Source organism: Puma concolor, chromosome A1 (assembly GCF_028749965.1).
Source record: "Puma concolor isolate L17-30 chromosome A1, mPumCon1.1.hap2, whole genome shotgun sequence".
Lineage (NCBI taxonomy): Eukaryota > Metazoa > Chordata > Mammalia > Carnivora > Felidae > Puma > Puma concolor.
In genome coordinates this window covers 65,980,146-66,003,530 of record NC_141667.1, presented here as the reverse complement: position 1 = coordinate 66,003,530, position 23,385 = coordinate 65,980,146, and the positions used below count along the sequence as shown (strand labels likewise).

The following is a 23,385-nucleotide window of genomic DNA, read 5'->3' as shown; positions in this document are numbered from 1 at the left end:
TTCCATAGTAACCCAGTACTGCAGTCAGTCATTCACTCATTCCTTCAAAAAAATGCGTACCGAGCATCTCCCTACCTATACCTTGTCCTTTTGTGGGCATTGGAAAAACAGATAAACAAGGAATGATTTGCCCTTGAAGTGCTTATGAACTCTTTGTCCATTGGTCCATCTGTCCATCTAATGCGTGTGTCTCTTCATTCATCCATTTCTCTGTGTATCCATTTACCTTTCTCCTGTCCATCTTTTCATCCATCCCTTAATCTTCATCCTTTTGTACATTTGTTTTTGTCCATTTATCTCACCATAGATTGTCCACCACATTTATTTATCTTTCTTTCTGTCCGTTTTCTTGCCCACCTGTCATCTGTTCCTGTTTCCATCCAGTCTACTTCTCTTTTGATCCACCCATTATTCTCTTCATCTATCCAGAATTTCTTGAGTGTCTATATGGCTCCAGGTTTTTGGCTGGTGCTCAGGTCTGAGAGAAGTAAGAAGCATTTGTATTCGAGTCTTTGTATGAACACATACTTTATTATCTTTTTATTAAGTACCTTGGAGTAGAATGGCTGGATCATATGGTAGATATTTATTTAGCTTTTTAAGAAACTGCTAAAATCTATTAGGTATTTGCCCAAAGGATACAAAAATACAGATTCAAAGGGGTACATGCACCCACGTACGAAGGGTACATGCTGCTACAAGGTTTATAGCAGCATTATCAACAATAGCCAAACTATGGAGAGAACCGAAATGCCCATCAACTGATGAATGGATGTGTGTGTGTGTGTGTGTGTGTGTGTGTGTGTGTGTGTGTGTAATGGAATATTACTCATCCATCAAAAATAATGAAATCTTGCCATTTGCAATGACATGGATGGAGCTAGAGTGTATTATGCTAAGCAAAATAAGTCAATCAGAGAAAGACAAATATCATATGCTTTCCCTCATATGTCAAATTTAAGAAACAAAACAAATGAACATATGGCATGGGTTGAGGGAGAGAGAAGAAAGGGAAACAAACCATAATAGACTCTTAACGATAGAGAAAAAACTGAGGGTTGATGGAAGGAGGTGGGTGGGAGATGGGCTAGATGGATTATGGGTATTAAGAGGGGCACTTGTAATGAGCAGTGGATTTGTGTGTAAGTGACGAATCACTGAAATCTACTTCTGAAACCAATACTGCACTGTATAGTAATCAATTAAAATTTAAATAAAAAAACTGCTAAAGTATTTTTCAATGAGTTTTTACTCTCTTATATATCTACTGGTTTCTCCACAGTCTTTTAAACTTTTTGCATGATCATTTATTTTAATTTTATTCGTTCTAATAGCTCTAGTTTTGATTTGTTGTTCCCCTATGACAAATGCTGGTGAGCATCTTTGTGTGCTTATTTGCTAGCCATATATCATTTTGGGAAAGTGTGTGCAAATCCTTTGTCTGCTTAAGAAATTGAATTGTTTTCTTACTGAGTTGTAAGATTTAAATATAAATTCTAGGGGCACCTAGGTGGCTCAGTTGGTTGAGTGTCTGACTCTTGATTTTGGCTCAGGTTGTGATCCTAGGGTTGTGGAATTGAGCCCTGCATCAGGCTGCATGCTGAGCACAGAGCCTGCTTGGGATTCTCTCTCTCTCTCTCTCTCTCTCTCTCTCTCTCTCTCTGCCTCTCCCCTGCTCATGCCTTCATGCTTTCTTAAAATAAATAAATAGAGGCACCTTGGTGGCTCAGTCAGTTAGGCGTCTGACTCTTGGTCTCGGCTCAGGCCATGATCTCACGGTTTGGGAGTCTGGTCTGAGCTCTGCATCAGGCTCTGCGCTAACAGTGTGGAGACTGGTTGGGATTCTCTTTCTTCCCCTTTCTGTCTGCCCCTCCCCACTTGTACATGTACTCTCTCCCTCTCTCTCAAGATAAAGAAACTTAAAAATAAATAAACATTCAAAAATAAATATATTGGGGCGCCTGGGTGGCTCAGTCAGTTGAGCGGCCGACTTCGGCTCAGGTCACGATCTCGTGGTCCTTGAGTTCGAGCCCCGCGTTGGGCTCTGTGCTGACAGCTCGGAGCCTTGAGCCTGTTTCGGATTCTGTGTCTCCCTCTCTCTGACCCTCCCCCATTCATACTCTGTCTCTCTCTGTCTCCAAAATAAATGTTAAAAAAAATTAAAAAATATATAAATTCTGGATTAAAGTTGTTTATCAGATAAACACTTTGTCAGATTAACATTTTTTCTCCATATGTGGCTTGTCTTTTCATTCTTTTAACAGTGTTCCAAAGAATAGCACATGAGTTTTGGTGAAGTCCAACTTATTAAACTTTTCTTTTATGGATCTGTCTTTATAATAAATTTGTGCCTAGCATAAGGTCACAAAGATTTTCTGCTGTTTTTGTTCTGTAAGTCTTATTGTTTCAGGTTTTACCTTTAGGTCTATGAAGGATTTTGAGGTAATGTTTGTGTATGGTACAAGGTATAGAGCCAAGCTCGTTTATTTGTTCTTTTCTTTACCTCTTCCTTCCTCCCTCCCTTCCTTCCTTTCTTCCTTCCTTCCTCTTTCTGTCTCTCTCTGTCTCTGTCTCTCTTTCTCTCTTTCTTTGGCATATGGATATCCAGTTGTTTTAGCATCATTTGTTGGAAATACTGCTTTCTCTGGGGTGCCTGGGTGGCTCAATCGCTTAAGCGACTGACTCTTGATTTCAGCTTAGATCATGATCTCACGGTTGTGGGATTGAGCCCTGTGTTGTGCTCCTCCCTGAGCATAGAGCCTGCTTGGGATTCTCTCTCTGCCCCTCCCCCATCTCTTTCTCTCAAAAAAAAAAAAAAGAAAGAAAGAAAGAAAGAAAAGAAAAGAAAACGACTGCTTTCTCTAATGAATTGCCCTTGCACCTTTGTTAAAATCAAATATTCACTCCATTAGCAATGAGTACACACCTAATGCCCAGATCTTGTTTTTCTTTTCTTTTCTTTCCTTTTTTTTAATTTGAGAGAGAGAGAGAGAGAGAGAGACAGAGACAGAGACAGAGACAGAGGGAGAGAGAGAGAATCTTAAGCAGGCTCTATGCTCAGTGCAGAACCTGACACAGGGCTCATTCTATGACCCTGGGATCATGACCTGAGCTGAAATCAAGAGTCAGGCGCTCAGCTGACTGAGTCATCCAACACCCCTAGATCTTGTTTTTTAGTACCATTTGTCAATAAAAAGATCCAGGGCTTCTTGGAGAGGTGGATAATTTTAGGACTGGGGCAGGAAATATGTAAGATGGACCTGGAGCATCTTGTAGCACCGGAAGTGAAGTGCTGAAAAAGGAAAATCCTATGTTGATGGGATTTTGTCAAAAGAACACAGCAGCCAACTCAAGGAGCTCCCAAAGGCCAATTTGAACAATTTGATCAACAGTATGTAAATAAAGTAGTATTGGATTATAATCCAAGGTATAAAACAAATATCCATGAGTCTATAGTGATATAAGTTATTAAATAAATAAATGAGAAGAGAAAAATTTCTTTTGCAAAAGCATTTCAAGTAATTTATGTAGATATTCCACCCTTAAGGAAGCGGGGTATAAGTGTCCACTCCTCAGGTGTGGGCTGTGTGTAGTGACTTTCTTCTGAAGAGTACAGTATAGAAAAGAGGGGAGGGGAAGAATACTTTTACAGTGTAGAAATGTAACAGACACTGTCTCAAGTAATGAAGGTTAACTTCATCAGATAAATCACGTTGATAGTATATAACCTTGGTATAACATAAGCACTTTTTTCCCAGCCTAATGAAAAAAACATCAGACAAATCCCAATTGGGGGATATTCTACAAAATACTTGTCCAGCACTCTTCAAACCTGTCAAGGTCATCAAAAACAAGGAAAGTCTGAGAAACTGTCATAGCTAAGAGGAGCCTAGGGAGACATAACAACTAGATGTAATTTGGGTAGAATCCTGGAACAGAAAAAGATGTTAGTTAAAACTAAGGAAATTTGAGTAAATGATGGACTTTAGTTAATAACAATGTATCAACATTAGTTCATTAAATATAACAAATGTATTATATTAATATAGGATGTTAATAATAGGGGAAACTTGATGACAGACATAGGAACTTTATGTGCTATCTTCTCAATTTTTCTATAAATATAAAACTATTCTAATAAATGAAATCTATATTGTAAAAATCCATTGTGTGTGTGTGTGTTTGTCGAATATGTGTGTGTGTATGTGTATGCGTGTGTATATATACATATATATGTATATATATGTATTGCATCATTGATCTATTTGCTTTTTTTTATGCCAACATCAGACTATTTTGTTTGTTAAAACTTTATAACAAATCTTGAAATCAGGTAGTAGTAGCTTTCCAATTTTGTTCTTTTTTTCAAAGTTGTTTTGGCTATTCTAGTTTTTTTTCCATTTCACATGAACTTTAGAATCAGTTTGTCAATTAAAAAAAAATGCCTGCCGCATCTTGATTGGTATTACATTGATCAAACTGGGGAGAATTGACTTCTTATCAATATTGGGTTTTTCAAGCCATGGGCTAGCTCTCCATTTATTTACATCATCTGTAATTTTTTTCTCAGCTATATTTTGTAGTTTTTAGCTTACAGATCGTTCACAGCTTTTGTCGGATTTAACCCTAAGTATTTCATATTTTTCAATGCTATATGTAAAGAGTGTTTTTATTTCAATTTCTGGTTGCTCATTTCTAATATATAGAAATGCAACTGAGTTTTGCATACTGATCTTTATAATAGGAGAGACAGACTGGTCATAGAGATGCATAGAGAGGAAGGCCATGTGAAGGTGGGGGGAGGTTGGGGTTATGCTGCCCTGAGCCAAGGGACACCAGAAGCTACCAGACATTGGGAGAGGCAAGGAAAATTTCTTTCCTGGAGACTTTGTAGGGAATGTGGTCCTGCTGACATCTTGATTTTCTTGTGTTTTTAATTTAAAATTTAAAATTTTAATTGCAATATCATTAACATACAGTGTTATATTAGTTTCTGGTGTACAATTAGAATGATTCAACTCTTCTATACATTACTCAGGGCTCATCATAATAAGTGTACTCTTAATCCCCTTCACCTCTTTCACCCATCCTCCCACCCACCTCCCCTCTGGTAACCATCAGTTTATTCTCTAGAGGTAAGAGTCTGTTTTTTGTCTCTTTTTTTTTCTCTGTTTTGTATCTTAAATTACACATATAAGTGAAATCATATGGTATTTGTCTTTCTCTGATTTTTTTGCTTGTACTCTCTAGATCCATCCACGTTGTTGCAAATGGCAAGATTTCATTCTTTTTTATGGCTGAAAACACACACACACAATGGAATATTATTAGATATAGACACAGATATAGATATTATATAGATATAGATGTAGATATATATACCATATCTTCTTTATCCATTCATCTATTAATGGACACTTGGGGGCTTCCATAATTTGTCTTTTGTAAATAATAGTGCAATAAATATAGAGGTGCATATATCTTTTCAAATTAGTGTTTTTGTGTTCTCTGGGTAAATATCCACTAGTGGAATTACTGGAAAATAGGTCTATTTTCAATTTTTTGAGGAATCTTCATACTGGTTTTCACAGTGGCTGCACCAGTTTGCATTCCCATGAACTTTGCATGAGGGTTCCTTTTTCTCCACATCCTCTCCACTTGATGTTCCTTGTGTTTTTGATTTTAGCTGTTCTGACAGGTGTGAGGTGATTTCTCATTGTAGTTTTGATTTGCATTTCCCTGATGATGAGTGATGTTGAGCATCTTTTCATGTGTCCATTGGCCATCTGGATGTCTTCTTTGGAGCAATGTCTGTTTATGTTTTGCCCATTTTTAAATTAGATTATTTGTTTTTTGGGTGTTGGGTTGTATAAGTTCTTTATATATTTTGGATACTAACCCTTTTTTGGATGTGTCATTTGCAAATATCTTCTCTCATTCAGTAGATTGTTTTTTAATTTTGTTGATTGCTTTCTTTGCTGTGCAGAAGCTTTTTATTTTGATGCAGTCCCAATAGTTTATTTTTGCTTTTGTTTCCCTTAGGAGACATATCTAGAAAAAAGTTGCTGTGGCTGATGTCAGAGAACTTACTGCCTATGTTCTCTTCTAGGATTTTTATGGCTTCAGGTGTCACATTTAGATACTTAATCCATTTTGAGTTTATTTTTGTGCGTGGTGTAAGAAAGTGGTCCAGTTTCATTCTTTTGCATGTAGCTGTACAGTTTTCCCAACATCATTTGTTGAAGAGACTGTCTTTTTCCCATTGAATACTCTTTTCTGCTTTGTTGAATATTAACTGACCATATAATTGTGGGCTTATTTCTGGGCTCTCAGTTCTGTTCCATTGATCTATGTGTCTATTTTTGTGCCAGTACCATACAGTTTTGGTTGCTATAGCTTTGTAGTATATCTTGAAATCTGAGATTTTGATACCTCCAGTTTTGTTTTCAAGATTGCTTTGGCTATTCAGGGTCTTTTCTGATTCCATACACATTTTAGGTTTGTTTTTTTTCTAGTTCTGTGAAAAATACTGTTGGTATTTTGATAGCTTTGGGTAGTATGGACCTTTTAACAATATTTGTTCTTCCAACCCATGAGCACTGAATGTCTTTCCATTTGTTTGCACCATCTTCAATTTCTTTCACCAATGTTTTGTAGTTTTCAAAGTACAGATCTTTTACCTCCTTGGTTAAGTTTACTCCTAGGTATCTTATCATTTTGGGTGCAGTTGTAAATGAGATTGTTTTCTTAATTTCTCTTTCCACTACTTCATTATTAGTTTATAGAAATGCAATGGATTTCTGTATATTGATTTTGTATCCTGCAACTTTACTAAATTCGTTGATCAGTTCTAGTAGTTTTTTGGTGGAGTCTTTAGGGTTTTCTTTATATAGTGTGGCTGACATCTTGATTTTGAACTTCTGACTCTAGAATGGTGAGATAATAAATTTGTTGTATTAAGCCACAAAGTTTGTGGTAATTTGTTATGGAAGATCTCAGAAACTAATACAAGGGCCCTAGGTATTGTCATGAAGCACAGCTTGAAGAGGCCCCAAGATCACCTTCCTCAGAGAGGGCCATATCATGTCTGACAATATTCATGAAGATATTGACTTGATGCTCAAAGATAAAACCTAAACACACTTCTTATGGGGATGGCCCTGGGACTGTCAGCTGCCACAAAGAGGTGGGCCTGGGTATGGTTGTGCGTGTGTGTGTGTGTGTGTGTGTGTGTGTGTGTGTGTGTGTGTGTTGGTGGGATGGCTATCATGAAAATGATGAATATTCTCATTCCTCCTATTTCTAGTTCATTCTGATTTCCTTCAGTCATTTTCCTTGTTTCCCACTCACTGCACTACTCTTTTCCTCGTATTGACCACCATTGACATCTGGGTCATCCTTTTTCTTTCAGATGGAACATTTTATAGAAGGTAAATATAAAACAGAGAGATCTCATTATGAGTTGAATATTTGTTCCAAGATATATTAACATTACAGACACTAAAGATCCTTAAGTAGCAAATACCCTTTTACTGTGTTTTGTTCTGATCATCTAGGATTTTGCCATAGCAGTACTCTAAAAATGTACTATGACAAAGCCCACTCGGCTCTGTGTGACACTTAATAATTTTTTAAAAGTGCAAAAAAGTCACTTTTTAGGGTGGGAAGTGGGAAGAGCTGGCTCAAGACTAGAGTCAACACTCATGCTTCTAGCTCTGAATCCAGTTCCACTCCAGTCCAGGAGGGCAAACTGAATGTTACTTGAAGATTATATAGAGACTTGCAAGCTTGTATAGAGAATGTTTTTCTTCCCTTCCAAGCTTTGATAAGATCTTTCTTCCCTTTTCTTTGTCATTCATCTGTCAGAGGGTAGAAGAATAAAGAAAGCTGCTTTACTACCCCACCCCTGGACATCCATAGTGTTCAGGTGTCAGAAGCCAAGGTCACTGCATACATGTTCCTACTTATGCCCTTTTACACAGAGCTGTCACTTATCATTTGGGACAGAGAGATGAACCAGTCCCCAGCAGCTTCCTTGACAATTCCCCTGCCATCACACACACTTCAGTTCTGTGTCCAGTAATGCTCTAGAATATGGGAAAGGGTAGAAGGACAAGGAGTTGACTGCTTCACGTTTTTACTGCCCATCTACTCAGCTTTCATTAAAGGGGAAGGACTATTAGGTGTGGATGTCAACTAGTCTCACACCAAGAGATATAGGAACGTGAATGTCTCCTAACCCTTCTGAATTTAGGGTGAGCCATTCTAAACTTCTGTTTCTTACTTTTGTGATATATGAGGCTGGTTATTTCCTACTGTCCCTGGAGGTTAAGTGGAGAATTTATTGCTCTATTATATCTGTATAACCACACCCACCCTACGGTTTACCCGCGAGTTGTATAAAGTGAAGATACTGAGGGGCACCTGGATGGCTCAGTTGGTTGAGCATCTGATTTCAGCTCAGGTCATGATCTTGCAATTTGTGAGTTCAAGCCCCACATCGGGCTTGCTCCTGTCAGCCGAAGAGCCCACTTTGGATCCTCTCTCCCCCTTCTCTCTTCCCCTGCCCTGCTTTCATGCTCTCTTTCTCAAAAATAAATATACCATTAAAAAAATCAAGTGAAAATATTGAGGGGGTAGGACTGCTTGAGCCAGATCCTGGGATTGGGTCTTCATTTGATCTTGTCACTTTTGAAGGCTCCTGAAAATATGCATAGGGACATTTTTTTTTTCCTTTCTAATGAAAGGATTAGGAAAAATAATGAACTTAATATTTGGACATGTGACCAGGTACAAATGGAGGAAGCCAGAATTGTGGTGACTTTGTAGTGCTATTATTACTCTCCCTCCATGGCCTGGGACACAGTTTAGAAGTTGAAGCAGGCAATCAGTAGGCACTGAAGTTAATCTTTTCCTTTTTCTAGTCCAAGCTACTGATATCCTATAAACCTTGATCTCAAATGTGACATCGACTAAACACATACCATGCTCCTATGAGAAGGAATAAATCTGTTTGGAAAATAAAATATACTCTTTGGAGAATATATTAATAGGAGTGCTGTTTTTTCTCTACAGGGAATGAAAGGTTTCTGAAATTCTCTACCTAGGAGGAGTTAGAGAAAGACTTTCTGGCTAAGTAGAAGAAGCACACCCAGTAAGAGAGAACCCAGTGCAGTGACCAGCACAGCTTGTGGAACCTGACACCCTTGACTCCTGGGAACGTGGAAGGAGTTGCTGCTCTATGAATTCCATCATTTTCTCAGGGTGTCTGTCTTTTTCTCCTAACTGCCTGCTTCTACTTAGAAAATTCAAGCCTTCAGATGCTGTTGCACTTATCACTTTGCTCAAGGTAGGAGGTTCTGTAATCACAGGAATGTCCAGCTGTGGGCTCTGCCTGGGTCTGGGGTTCCTCCTTATTCTGACTTTCCTTCTGTGCATGAAACACATCCTAAACCACAGTCTCCCCTCTGGCATCAGGCCCTTGACGGTATCCTCACACCCATAAAGCCTATTCTGGTTTGAAAAGGTCCTGGGCTCTCTACAAAGGCTAACACCAATGTGACTTTTATCAGAGGACCTTGCTGACATTTGCCTTTTGCCTTGAACTGAAGCTTCTGAAGCAAACGACTCCTTATTTGTCCGAACTCAGTTTTATGAAGAGCCTGTCCCTTCTGTTCCAGGACCTGAGGTGTTCTTGCTTCAAAGGTCTCTGCTAATCTTCTGTCCTGAGCAGGTTGCTCTTTCCCTGGTGTGGAAGGTCTCTAATCCTGCATTTTCTTATAGATGTTCTCCTGATTTGGCTTAGGGCCCTCTTTCACTTCATTTGGGTCTGCATTTGTCTTCTGACTCTTACCTGGGTCCTGAAGGCTAGGGGCTCCACCATCCTGCATCCAGCATTCTCCTTTGTCCTCCATGTGAATAGAAAGAATCTGGGAAGTGGCCATGTCTCCACTGTGCACACACTGCATATGGGGTTGTGAGCTTTTAGCCACCAAACTGTCCTGAGTCATGTGATTCTTCTCTGGAAGTGCAATGAGCATGACTATGTGGCTCAACCTTCAATTTGAGCTGTATCTTACTTAAAACATGGTCTTTAAGAAAAGTTTTTGCTAGATCTTGGGTCCCCAACATTCTCAGTGGTGGGGCCATTCCTTGGTTACGGACCACTCAGATCCCCATTTAGATTTTGGATGTTTCTCAGCTCAATAGCTCAGAAGGTCTTTTTTTGGGGGGCGGGGGTGATGAGATTCTAGCACCTGTCAAGTGGCTAAGTCAATGAAGGACAGCCCCAAGGGCTATTCACGTGACATTCCTGAACCACTGAGGGTGCCAAGTTTCTGATTTCCCTGTGGGTGTGAGACATTCCAGGAGGGAGGTAGGATAAAGTCGGCAGTGAGCCCTGCATGATGTACATTCACAGGGATCCTACCCTGATTGACTTTGCCCAAGTGTATGCTCAGGGTGTTTTTCCAATTGCTTCTCTACTAGGTTCTCCCTTGGATGCCTTGATAAATCATTGTCTGAATGACTCACCTCCCTTTTTGCTTCCTTCTTAGAGTCAGTTCTCAAACAGTGCATTGGATAACTGAGGCTTTCGCTGGATTATCTTTTGGACCCCATCACAGAATATACTCTTGTCCCCTTCACTAATTTCTTCACTAGGCTCCTCACATGGAAGCTTATTGGATTCCTTAATCCAATCTTCCGTGAATACTGGTTGCTTCACCCCTTAAAAACAGAGGGCATTGAGAGTCTGTCAGACAGGGTTCTAGGCAGGAGCAGAGGCTGAGCCTTGGGGTAGGGCAGGGGCTGTTTCTGGGGAAACTGTAGGGATTCTTTAACTTGTATTTGGTTTTGAGGGGTAGGAACATTAGATATTACATTGAATGAGACAGCTGGAGATGCTAATGGGGGAATCGCTACCAAAGACCAGGATTGTGTTGATCAGGGACTTGTGCCTGATGAGGACATTCCAGAAGATCCAGCTCCATTTATGTGGCATATGGTTCTCCAAAGTTTTAAGAAATGGGAAATCGTGGGGCTCCTGGGTGGCGCAGTCGGTTAAGCGTCCGACTTCAGCCAGGTCACGATCTCGCGGTCCGTGAGTTCGAGCCCCGCGTCGGGCTCTGGGCTGATGGCTCAGAGCCTGGAGCCTGTTTCCGATTCTGTGTCTCCCTCTCTCTCTGCCCCTCGCCCGTTCATGCTCTGTCTCTCTCTGTCCCAAAAATAAATAAACGTTGAAAAAAAAATTAAAAAAAAAAAAAAGAAATGGGAAATTGTGATGACTGGTCAGCTGCTTGGTTTGCCCCCAGTGCTTCAGAATGGTTGGGAGGCTATGGTGTCCCACTCATCAGCAAGTGATTCTAAGCTATTTCTAGAATTTATACATGATCGCTTTTTTGTTCCTTTCTTGTCCCAAGTTCAGAAATCCATTCTTGTTATAACTGGTGTCTTCAGATGCTCCTGAAGATATAAAGTGTGTGGGAAAAGATGCCGTTAGTTTCCATACACCTGCTTGTAGGGTCTCCCCAGAGGAAGTTGAAGTGGAGGAAGGTTTTGCTGGAGAACAGTGTCAGGAAGTGGAAAGGAACAAGTATTTGGCAGATGCTGGCCACCAGGGGAAGGTGAAATAGGCAGGTGTCAGTGGCCCATTCCTGAGAATATTGACATAGAAGAGGCCAACAGTAGGTGCTAGCTGGAGAGTAGCTCTGTGAAATGGTGTTCAGCGGGATGGAAATCAAATCTGAATGAATTAATTGAATTCTAGTGGTGGTAGAATAGGGAACTTTGGAAGTTCAGAATGCCAGGAGAATGATTCAGTGGGATCTAGGACCTGGGTTAATTGGTAAGAGATTGATATCATGAGAGCGTAAGGTCATGTGAGGCCAGTCTTTTCTTTACTCTGTGTTTACACTAAGGGACAGGAAAAGAATGAGCAGCTGGGAATCACACTATACTGTCTCTAGGCAAGAGAGTTATTCATTATTCATGAACAATATGTCTTCTGCATTGAATTCATGGATCTCTGTGTTCCTTCTCTGTTATTCATTTTTAAAATGGATAAAAATATTTTCTATTGATGTTTATTTGATAAATTCAAGTAAGAACCTGTTTTCAATATGTGATCTGCAACAACCTTTCAGTCAGTTATCCTTCTGCTTAAGAAGGGTGCAGATTCACAGACATAGAGGGGCAGTTTACTCTATCAGGTAGGATTCTGGTCCTGGAGGCTAGAGCTGGGTTTTTGGAATCTTCTCAAAGGCTTTTAGAGGATCATCATTGCTCTGCATTTTAGCCTTGACCTAAGGGTTTGGCCCAGAGACCAAGATTCTGTATAGGAAGATAACTGAAAAGTGAGTATTGTAGAACTCTGTTCCGCTGTGGGTATGCTGAACTTTTTAATTATCCAATCCAGGACCTTGATATCCAGAGATTTTCCCCTGGAGCTCTGTATACGACCCCCTAGATTTGACTGTGAACTTTGAATTGGAGTCCTAGTTGCCACTCTACCCTCTACCCAGTCTATCCTATTCCTCTAGAAGGATGATGTTCTAATATTTCTCAAGAATTTCCACTTCAGGTGTGTTTCTTTACAAATGGTTTATTAAAGTGGGAAGAACAGATAAAACAAGAGTCAGTGTGTTCTGGAGGTTAGGTATAGGCATCCCTTACTTGATTTATATCTCTATTTTTTTTTTTACAAATACTGATAAAAACAGATTTCAGTTTTGGCCACATATATTTTGGTGATCTGTCAATAGGTACATAAATGTTTATAATTGTTATATCTTTTAGCTGTATTGAGCCTTTAATTAATACACAATGTCTTTCTTTGGCTCTTATAAACTTTTTTGGTTTAAAGTCCGTTGTGTTTGATATTAATAAGGCCAACTTGCTCCCTTTTGGTTATTTTCATGGAATATCTTCTTCCATTCTTTCGCTTTCAATCTATTTGTGTCTTTGGATCTAAAGTGAGTTCTTATAGACAGCATATAGTTGGTTCACATATTTTATCCATTCTGCCAATCTCTGTCTTTTCATTGGAGAGTTTAATCTGTTTACACTTAATTACTTATAAGGAGGGATTACTTCTGTCATTTTTCTATTTATTTTTTACATATCTTATGACTTTTTTTCAGTCCTTTATTTCCTACATTAGTGTCTTCTTTTATGCTTAGTTGATTTTTGTCTCAAAATATTTCAATTCTTTTCTAATTCCTTTTGTATATGTTCTATAGCTATTTTCATTGTGGTTACTATATGGATTATATTTAATATCCTAAAGTTTTAACAATCTAACTTAACTTGATTTCAATAACATACAAAAACTCTGCTCCCTTAATAGCTTTGTCTTCACCCTTTTTAGTTGTTGATGTTACAGAATTACATCTTTATACATTGTGGGACCTCAAATGTAAAGTACTAATTCTTTTTAAAGAATTTTAAAGTATTTTTAAAGAATTTAAAGTAATTTTTTTAAAGTTCATTTATTTATAGGGCGCCTGGGTGGCTCAGTCAGTTAAGCATCTGACTTCAGCTCAGGTCATGATCTCATAGTCTGTGAGTTCGAGCCCCACGTCGGGCTCTGTGCTGACAGCTCAGAGCCTGGAGCCTGCTTCAGATTCTGTGTCTCCCTCTCTCTGTTCATGCTCTGTCTCTATCTCTGTCTCAAAAATAAATAAACATTAAAAAAAATAAAGTTCATTTACTTATTTTGAGAGAGAGAGAAAGAGAGAGAGAGAGAGCAAGTAAGGGAGGGACAGAGAGAGAGAGAGAATCCCAGGCAGGCACCTCACTGTCAATGCAAAGCCTGACGCAGGGCTTGAACTCACAAACCATGAGATGGTGACCTGAGCTGAAGTCAGATGCTTAACCAACTGAGGCACCCAGGTGCCCCTGTAAAGTAGTAATTCTTTTAAGTGCTTTAGTTTCTTAATTTATGTAGAAAACTAAATGTGGAGTTACAAAAAAAGGTTACAATAACACTAGTTTTTAGACTCATAATTAAAAAAATATATTAGTCTCTTAAATCATGTAGAAAATAAAACATGAAGTTACAAATCATTGTTACAAAAATACCGGCTTTTGTAATTGCCCATGTACTTACCTTTATTGAGATCTATATTTTTTCATATTGTTTTGAGTTTTATTTTCTGTTGTTTTTTTCTTTTCATCCTGTAGGACTTTTGAGCATTTCTTATAGGAAAAATCTAGTGGTAACAAGTTCCCTTAGCTTTAGTGTATCTAGGAATGTCTTAATTTCTCTCTCACTTTTCAAGGACAGTTTTGGTGGATGTAGGATTCTTGGTTGATACTTTTTTTGTTGTTCTGGCACTTTGACCGTATCAACTCACTGCCTTATGGCCTATGAAACTTGTGATGAAAATCTCATGATCTTATTGAGGATCCCATGTATGTGACGAGTTGTTTCTCTCTTGCTGCTTTCATGATTCTCTGTTTTTATACATTCTGGTTTTTGAAAATTTGCTTATAATCTGTCTTGGTGTGGGTCTTCTTGAGTCCATCTTACTTGGAATTTGTTGAGCTTCTTGGATGTTTATATTTGTCTTTTATCAAACTTGGGAAGTTTTTTTTTTAAAGTTTATTTATTTATTTTGAGAGTGAGATGTGTGTGTGTGTGTGTGTGTGTGTGTGTGTGTGTGTGTGTGTACAGAAAGAGAAAGAGAGAGAGAGAGAGAGAGAGAAAATGAACCCCAAGCAGGCTCCACACTGTCAGTGCAGAGCCTGACATGGGGCTTGAACTCATGAACCATGAAATCATGACCTGAGAAACCAAAAGTTGGACACTTAACTGACTGAACCACCAGGTACCCCAAACTTGGGAAGTTTTAAGCCCTGATTTCTTCAAATACTTTCTTAGTACCCCCTTTCTCTCTCAGACCCCTATAATGTGTATATGTTGGTTTACTTGATAGTATCACACAGGTTCCTTACACTCTGTTCACTTTTCCTCAATCTTTTCCCTTTCCTGTTTCTCAGATTCAATAATGGCCATGATCTTATCTTCAAGTTCATTGATTTTTTTTCTTTGGCCTGTTCAAATCTGCCTTTGAATACCTGTAGGGAATTTTTCATTTTAGTTATTGTACTTTTCATCTCCAGAATATCTTCTTGGTTTCTTTTTAGGTTTTCTATTTCTTTATTTGTATTTCCATTTTGTTCACATATTTTTTTTTTTTACTTTCTCCATATCTTCAATTCTTTAAAAATTTTTTAATGCTTATTTATTTGAGAGAGAGAGAGAGAGTGTATGTGAGAGACAGAGCACAAGTGGGGTAGAGGAAGAGAGAGACAGATCACAGAATCTGAAGCAGTCTCCAGGCTCTGAGCTGTCAGCACACAGCCTGACGTGGGGCTCGAACTCACAAGCTCTGAGATCATGACCTGAGCTGAAGTCGACTGCTTAACTGACTGAGCCACCCACATGCCCCTCTTCCTTTAATTTCTTGAGCATCTTTAAGACAGTTGTTTAAAGGGTTTGTGTAGAATATCTGCCATCATTTGCCTGAAGTGACAGACTCTTTCCTGTTTTCTTTTGTAACAACAGCTTCTCCAAAGCTCCCCACTATCAAAGGACTTAAACTTCAAGCTTCCTTCTTTCCTTGTCTACTCTTCCTTCACTGTAGGATGTCTCCCTCGCCCCCTGAAAATCCCCTCTACACATCCTGTCATCTCTGTTATTATTTATATCCTGTTATTATTTATATCTCTGTTATTATTTATATCCTGATTCTGCCCTGAGTGACCCTAAAAATCCAAAGACTCCCATATGTAAAATATCCTTCAGAGTTGAGCAAAGATCAGCTCCTGAAAGAGAAATTTTGGTGACAAAGGGACTATTAAAATGGTCCATCAGACAAATTCTTTAAAAATATGAATATCAAAATGATTACAGAAATGCTGAGGGATTTTTATAGATTCAAGGAGACTAAGGAGATATGATAACTTAATAGAATATCAGATCCTAGACTAGATCATGTACTGGAGAAATGCTCTAAAGGATATTACTGGCTAAACTGACATCACTGAAATACAGTAGATAAAATTCTATGTTATTGTTCAAATTAACAAAGTTTATAACTATCCTGGAGATAGGAAACAGAATATCCTTGCTCTTAGGAAATATTCACTAAAAAATTTAGGGGCAAAGTGTAATGATATATGCAACTTACTCCCAAACATTTAGGACAAGATATGTATATGGGTAGAGAGAGCAAAGGAAACAAAATGCTAAAACTAGGTGAACCCGGGCCATAGGATTAGCAGTGTTCTTGCAACTTTTCTGTAAATTTGATTATTTTTCTAAATACAAGTTTAAAAAAAATGGCCAATGCCTCTGTTTCCCTGAATTTTATCTCTCCTTTGAGATTCTCTGCCTTCAATCACATAGCCCCCACACGTATGCTGTTCCACCTTCAAAACAGTTGTACCATGCGCTATCTCAGTGAAGACCAGCAGGATACACTTATCACAACTGAGGTTCTAATGTTTCTGTTTACAGAATATAGAAAAAGAGCACAAGGGAAAATGAAATAAAAAACACACATAATGTACAAAAATATAAAATTAATACAGAAATACGAAGAATTATGTTTATAACATGGAGGTTTCAGGAACTGAGAATCAGAGTGTAGCTTTTGGAATCAGTCACAGCTGAGTTCTAATCTTTGCTCTGTCCATTAACAACCATGTGATCTGGAGCAGAACATTTTGCCTTTTTCTTCTTTAGTTTCCTTATCTGGAACCCAGAGACAGAAATCCTCTGTGTTTGTAGGAAAAAAAAAAAAAAAAAGCTAGCATATGAAGAAAATTCCTGAAAAGAAAAGTTTAAGGAAGGAAAGCTAGACACCAAATGGTCTCCTACCCCAAGATTTTAGTGGACTTCATGGGTATTCTTTGGAGTCTAAAAAGTTTTGAAGTCTATAAGAATTTGTGGTTGCACTGGGGTAGGGAAGAATATGGAGGAAAGAGAAGGGCCTTATTTGCTAAGGCCTTCGTCAGAGTATGTGCTTTACATGTGGATTCATTTAGTATTTAGGATCTTGTGACACTTCCCTATGTTGCCGATGGAAATAGAGATTGTTAGAATGCTTTCATTTTGGTAATATCTATTCAAATAAAAAAGTGCATATGTGCACAATGAAACTTGCATAGGCAAGTTTATAAGCATATTTACTGCAGTATTGTTCTTTTTTAATATATATTTTTTAAGTTTGTTTGTTTATTTATAGCAGGAGCCGAGGAAGGGCAGAGAGAGAAGGAGAGAGAGAGAATCCCAAACAGGCTCTGTGCTGGCAGCACGGATGTGGGGCTTGAACTCATGAACTGTGAGATCATGACCTGAGCCAACAGACAACCTGAGCTTAACAGACTGAGTCCCCCAGGGCGACCCTTCTGCAGTATTGTTCTAAAAGCAAATTCAAGGACACTATCGATTAAGGGGATCAGTTAAATAAACTATTATACATGCATGTCATTAAAGACTCATCCATGAAATAGAATGAGACATTAGCATATACTATAGATTATGTGTGTTTACCAAAGAAAACAATTTATGTAAGGAAGGCTGCTATTTTTGCTGGGCGGTGGTGGTGTGGGAAGGATATATACAGACCAATCTACCTTTCCAAAGGTGCTTTTTTACACTTAAACTGTCTCTGGAAGACCACACAAAAATTTAATAATGTTTTTCAGAAGGGGAATTTGGAGACACAGGAGGTAAACTTACTCTTTTTACTCTATTCCCTTTTGTATTTTCTATATTTGTTACCAAGTGCTCATATCACTTTTTTTTTTATATTATCCTTTTAAAAAAAGGTTTGTTTTTAAACAAATTTCCAGCCACCTGCTTACCTCCAAACCCCTCTCCCAGCCCAAAGTCCTTCTCCAGGGCTTTGGTTGTCGTGGCAACTTACCACTGGTTTCTTCAGCAAGAAACTGCTGGACTTGTGGTTTAAGGTAGGTGTGGTAAGGATGGAAATATATAATCAAAGAGGGGAGTGTGTGTCACAGGTAGGCATTTATTGTTTACTCTGTATCTTTTTTGTTTTTTCATATGTAATCATGTGCATATATATGGTGTTGCGGGATCATTGAACGCTGATCGTCAAGAAAGAATTCTTGAGATGTTTTACAGTGCAACTTAGTAAGTTTATTTAAATGGCACCGGGACAGGACGTGGGCAGAAAGATCCACGCTTTTGCTATATGCACCAGTGGTTATATGCTTACTGTTAAAGGGGACGGGGATGTGCAGGGAGTATTAGATCATAAATGTTTTCTTTGAATTTCTACTCGTAAAACTATTTTTGCAAGACTTCTCCGGTGCTTATCATTTAGCTGGATATTAACTAGTGGTGGGATATACAGGCAATCATGGGACCTTTTAAGAATGTAGCAACCAGTACGTATATGCTCCTTATCAGAACTATGCAGGCTGTATAGATCGGCCTTCTGCACTAAAGTGAACGTATTTTTGCTTCTATCACTCACCAGTAGTACCTTTTAAAAGCGGAGAATTTGCCTATGTAAAGACTTCCCTGGACTCCTTCTCAGTCCCTCCCCTCCTGAACTGTGGACACCCACAAACCCCTAGTTCACCAGCCAGAGTGTGGAGAGTCTTCTGCTCCAAGGGAGGGGACTGAGGGTGGGGATCAACCCTAGAAAAAAATGTCTTTCACTGATGGGGAACTGAGGTTTAGAAAGATTGCATTGGCTTTCTTTTTCAATTAAATAGGGATACAAATATCTACCTGGCAGTAGGTAGGGGGGAAATAGGCCCTAAAATCCTTAGAATCAATAACTGTGAAAGATACTTAAATCGTAATCGTATTTGAAAAGTAAGGAAGCTCGCGCGCTGCATGCCGGGATTTGTAGTCCCCTCCGGATGGCTCACAGTGCGGCTGTGCAGGGGAGAGCCGCTCTTCCTTGGCGCAGGCGTGCGGCAGCGGCGGCAGGACTGACTGGGCCAAAGCGGCGGTGTGCTCGCGGGCCACCGGGAGCTTGTCATGGCGGTTCCTGCGGCGGCCATGGGGCCCTCGGCGCTGGGCCAGAGTGGTCCTGGCTCGATGGCTCCCTGGTGCTCAGTGACCAGCGGCCCAACACGCTACGTGCTGGGAATGCAGGAGCTGTTTCGCGGCCACAGCAAGACGCGCGAGTTCCCTGCGCATAGCGCCAAGGTGCACTCGGTGGCCTGGAGCTGCGACGGGCGTCGCCTTGCCTCGGGGTCCTTCGACAAGACGGCCAGCGTATTCCTGCTGGAGAAGGACCGGTTGGTGAGCTGTCAGGGACCGGCCCAGCAGGAGAGAGGGGCCGTGGTAAAGGGCGGTGTGGTGTTGAGGGAGAGAATGGGGGTGAAAGGGGGGGTGGAGGCAAGGGGTGTGGGGATGTTGGGAGTGTGCAGTGCACGAGAGAGGAGTGTGGGAGTGATGAGGCTGGTGGTTAGGGGTCAGGAGGGGGTGTGGTGGAGAGGTGGACGGCGGTGGTAAGAGGGAGGTGGGGGTGCGAGGGAGTGTAGTAGTGAGGAGGAATTCAGATGAGGGGGGCGGGGGGGGGAGATGAAGACGGCTGGTGAGGAGGGTGGATGGGACTGGGGTGAGATGGGGGTGTACGAGAGTGGTAGGAAGGTGTTGTGTAGTGTGAGGAGTGGCTAGGGTGCTGTGGTGCTGGTGAGGTCCCCATGGTGGTGAGGGGGGCCCTTTTGAAAATAATAGGGCTTTCTGTGGGGATGAGCAAGACTGGGAACCTGGGTGGTAGAGTAAGGATGGAAAACCAGAAAGAAGGAGGAAGGACAGGGAGGACAAAAGAGTAAGGCCCTTGGTATGGAACCCAAACCTCAGAACAGTTTAGAGTGACTGGGGAGGAAGTGTGGGTGGGTATTGGGAGTAGTTTGGCAGAAAGGGCTTGGAAGGATTGGTGTCTTTTAAATTATCCAGATCTTTGTTGGTCACAAGGTACTTTAGTTTGAATAAGGTTAAAAAAATTACATGTGGAGGCAGGTACTTTTGTGTGTAGTGATGTTTGGATTCTCTTATTTCAGGTTAAAGAAAACAATTATCGGGGACATGGGGATAGTGTGGACCAGCTTTGTTGGCACCCAAGTAATCCTGACCTCTTTGTCACCGCGTCTGGAGACAAAACCATTCGCATCTGGGATGTGAGGACTACGAAATGCATTGCCACCGTGAACACTAAAGGTGACTCTTCAGAGAAAGGGCAATAGGAATGAGCTACTTCTAGTCGTTCAACAGGCCTTTCCTGAATTATCTTCTCTATTTGTGGCCTTGTGTTAGGTATGAGACATCCTGGGCTGAATAAGACAATCTCCAGCTCCTAGGACCCGTACTGGGTTTAGTGCAGGGAGAGAGACGTACGTGTAAAAAAAACCGTACGTGATATGACATGGTTCGTCTTAACTGGAGAGGTCTAAAAGATGGACACTCAGAATGGAAATGCTTAAGTCTGCCTGTGGAGACAGGGAGGGTCTCACAGATTTGAGCAAACTCTTAGAATAGCTAATAGGGATTTAGTGGTCAGGGTACAGTGGGTTGGTGGGGGATAGGAGGCAGCTCTAGGAGGGAACTGCATGTACAGATGTGTGGAGAATTTATGAAACTGTTGATAGGCTAGAATGGCTGATTTTGGAATGAATGGTCTTGGTGGTCTGGGACAAAATGAACTGGAAGTCGTGCAGTATGTTTGTAGAATCTGTTCTTCACCAGTTATTGTTCTGTAAACCTTGAGGCCATTTATTATATTTTATTGACTAACATGTCATTGATTACAAGAGGCACCAATATTTTATGTGCTAGTAGGAAAGAAGATAAAGCTTCTACATAACCATGATGCACCAAAAATTTTGAGATGCATCCTGTTGTATTTTAAGGTACATTATAGATAATAAAGTGTGAAAAAAATATGCATCATGGAATTGGTAAAGTTGATGACATTTCTAATCAATGTGTTCACTGTGGGCCACTGGACTTTTTGACAAGACTGGTACCTGGACATGGAATGTTGTAGTGCTTTCTCCAAGTAGACGGCTGGTAATGCATGTGTGATTTAGGTGTAACATGGATGAACATTCAAAACTGGCTGTGTCTATATCTTAATACCTACCAGAAAAAAAGAACTAGCCTGTAGAATTCATTGCTAAATTGAAACTAAATTTATTTAAGAAATTTTTTGAGTCAATTTTAAGAAAAGTCTTGAGTAAAGAAATATAGCTGTTAACATAGGACAAAAATTGTGAAAGTGGCATTCGAATGAGTGGAGTTTGGGAAATGTTGGTGTAAGAATAAGAGGCTTTGGAGTTAAATCTGGCTTAGATTTTGGCTCTATCACGTCATAGCTTTGACATTTTGGCTCATCTCTCTTATCTTCCATTTCTTCATATGTAAATTGGGAATAATGAAGTGTCCATTAGAGAATTATTGTGAGGACCCAAAGGGGGGAAATTTGTAGATGAATGTGCTGGTCTCAAAATTGTTGAGTAAGTGGTCATTCCCTTCTATTGACTAGGACCTTAGTGAATAGCTCTGGTCTTTGTATGGTAAAAAAAATAAACTTCTGGAGGATTATGGGCAAACAATATCTTGCTGATTATATCTGGGTTTCCAGGGGAGAACATTAATATCTGCTGGAGTCCCGATGGACAGACCATTGCTGTGGGCAACAAGGATGATGTGGTGACCTTTATTGATGCCAAGACACACCGTTCCAAAGCGGAGGAGCAGTTCAAGTTTGAAGTCAATGAAATCTCTTGGAATAATGACAATAACATGTTCTTTCTGACAAATGGCAATGGTTGTATCAACATCCTCAGGTGAGAGGGTTCTAGCTTAGGAACTGTCTGATCTTTGTGCTGGGTGCTGTGGTAGATACAGAGATGAATTAGATGTTGAGTCTGTCCTGAAGGAGGTCAAAGGACAAGTGGTAATAAAGAATCCTAACCTCTGTTGAGCACCTTTGAGCCAGGCACCTTATATTTTACTTAAGTCATCACAGAAATTCTAGGGGGTTGATAGTATGCATCTTATTTGACAGATGAGGACCTGGGATTCACAGAGGTTAAATCACTATCAACTAGTGAGCACTAGAAGTAGATGCACCTTGAATTGTGGATAATTTGTACCCATAAAGTCTTAGCTTAAATATCACTTACCCTCCAGGGAAGCCATCTTCATCATCTTCCTACTTCCCCAGGTTAGAAGCTTATTTTTTTTTATTAAAAAAACAAACATTTTTTTTGTGTTTATTTTTGAGAGAGAGAGACAGACAGACAGAGTGTGAGTGGGGGAGGGGCAGAGAGACAGGGAGATAACAGAATCTGAAGCAGGCTCCAGGCTCTGAGCTGTCAGCACAGAGCCTGACATGGGGCTCGAACTCGTGAACTGCGAGATCATGACCTGAGCTGAAGTCAGATGCTTAACCGACTGAGCCACCTAAGGGCCCCAGAAGCTTATTTTATGTACTTCCTGTTGGAAGCATTTCTCATTCTATGTTATAATTTCATGTTTATTTGTATCTTCCATTAGACTATAAGTTCCATGAGGGTAAGGACCGTGTGTAACTTGTTTACTCTTAAATCCCTAGTGCCTAACTTAATACCTGCTACACAGAGTTAGGATCTCATTAAATATTTATTCTGTAAATGAATGAAATGGTGGAATTGAAATTCAGGCTTGTCGATTCTATTCTTTCTGTTATTCTGGGTGGGTAATGCAAGGCAGTATGAAATAGGTTATGTTAGAGAGTCTAGGAATTTGCTATGGAACCCCAAGGAAAGAAATTTATATGGACTGTGGGAGTTGGAGCTTGAAGGAGGCACCTTTTGAGCTTGATCCTTAAAGTTGAGGAGAATTTTAAGAATCATCAAAAGGGAACCATACAGTTGGACGAAACTGGTGTGAATGAACATGGTCTATTTGGGGAAGAGTTGGTAGGTCAGAGTTGCTGGGAGTGGTGGCAGATAAGGTGTCTGAAGAGAGGGCCTGAAAATGGGAAGATAAAGTTGAGATATAATCTGGGACCGGATTATAAAAGGCTGGAATTCTATGCTTAGCAGCTTGCATTTTATTCTGTAGTTAGTAAGGATTCTATATCTTTTTTCTTTTAAAGCCTTTTTATCAGAAAATAAAACACAGATACAGAAAATCACTTAAAACAATGTATAGCTTAATGAACCATTATATGCCCAACATCTTTGTAACCCCACCCAAGTCAAGAAATGTAACTTGTTGGCCATCCCAGAAGTCCAAACATGTGCTTTTCCTGCTCATATCTCCCCCTCCTCAAAAGGAAACACTATCTTGATTTTTATAGTATTTCTTTATAGTTTTAGCGACCATGTATGCATTTCTAGATA

General features: G+C 39.9%; 1 protein-coding gene and 1 long non-coding RNA gene across 4 annotated transcripts in view; both read left to right on the top strand.

Moving 5' to 3' along the window:
- Positions 1-16,801, top strand: part of LOC147584208 (uncharacterized) — a 70,727-nt gene extending 53,926 nt beyond the window's left edge. The window contains exons 3-4 of one of the 2 annotated variants that reach the window (XR_015255966.1): positions 9,076-9,349; positions 15,569-16,801. This is a non-coding gene — a long non-coding RNA (uncharacterized LOC147584208). Of the gene's footprint in view, positions 1-9,075; positions 9,562-15,568 lie in introns of those variants that run through there. The other variant, XR_015255960.1, reaches the window with a different exon arrangement.
- Positions 16,802-18,946: 2,145 nt separating this feature from the next.
- Positions 18,947-23,385, top strand: part of THOC3 (THO complex subunit 3) — a 122,505-nt gene continuing 118,066 nt past the window's right edge. The window contains exons 1-3 of one of the 2 annotated variants that reach the window (XM_086720243.1): positions 18,947-19,294; positions 20,059-20,215; positions 21,639-21,843. In XM_086720243.1, coding sequence (XP_086576369.1) covers positions 19,028-19,294; positions 20,059-20,215; positions 21,639-21,843 — 629 coding nt within the window. In that variant the 5' untranslated portion in view covers positions 18,947-19,027. The remainder of the gene's footprint in view (positions 19,295-20,058; positions 20,216-21,638; positions 21,844-23,385) is intronic. The other variant, XM_025924552.2, reaches the window with a different exon arrangement.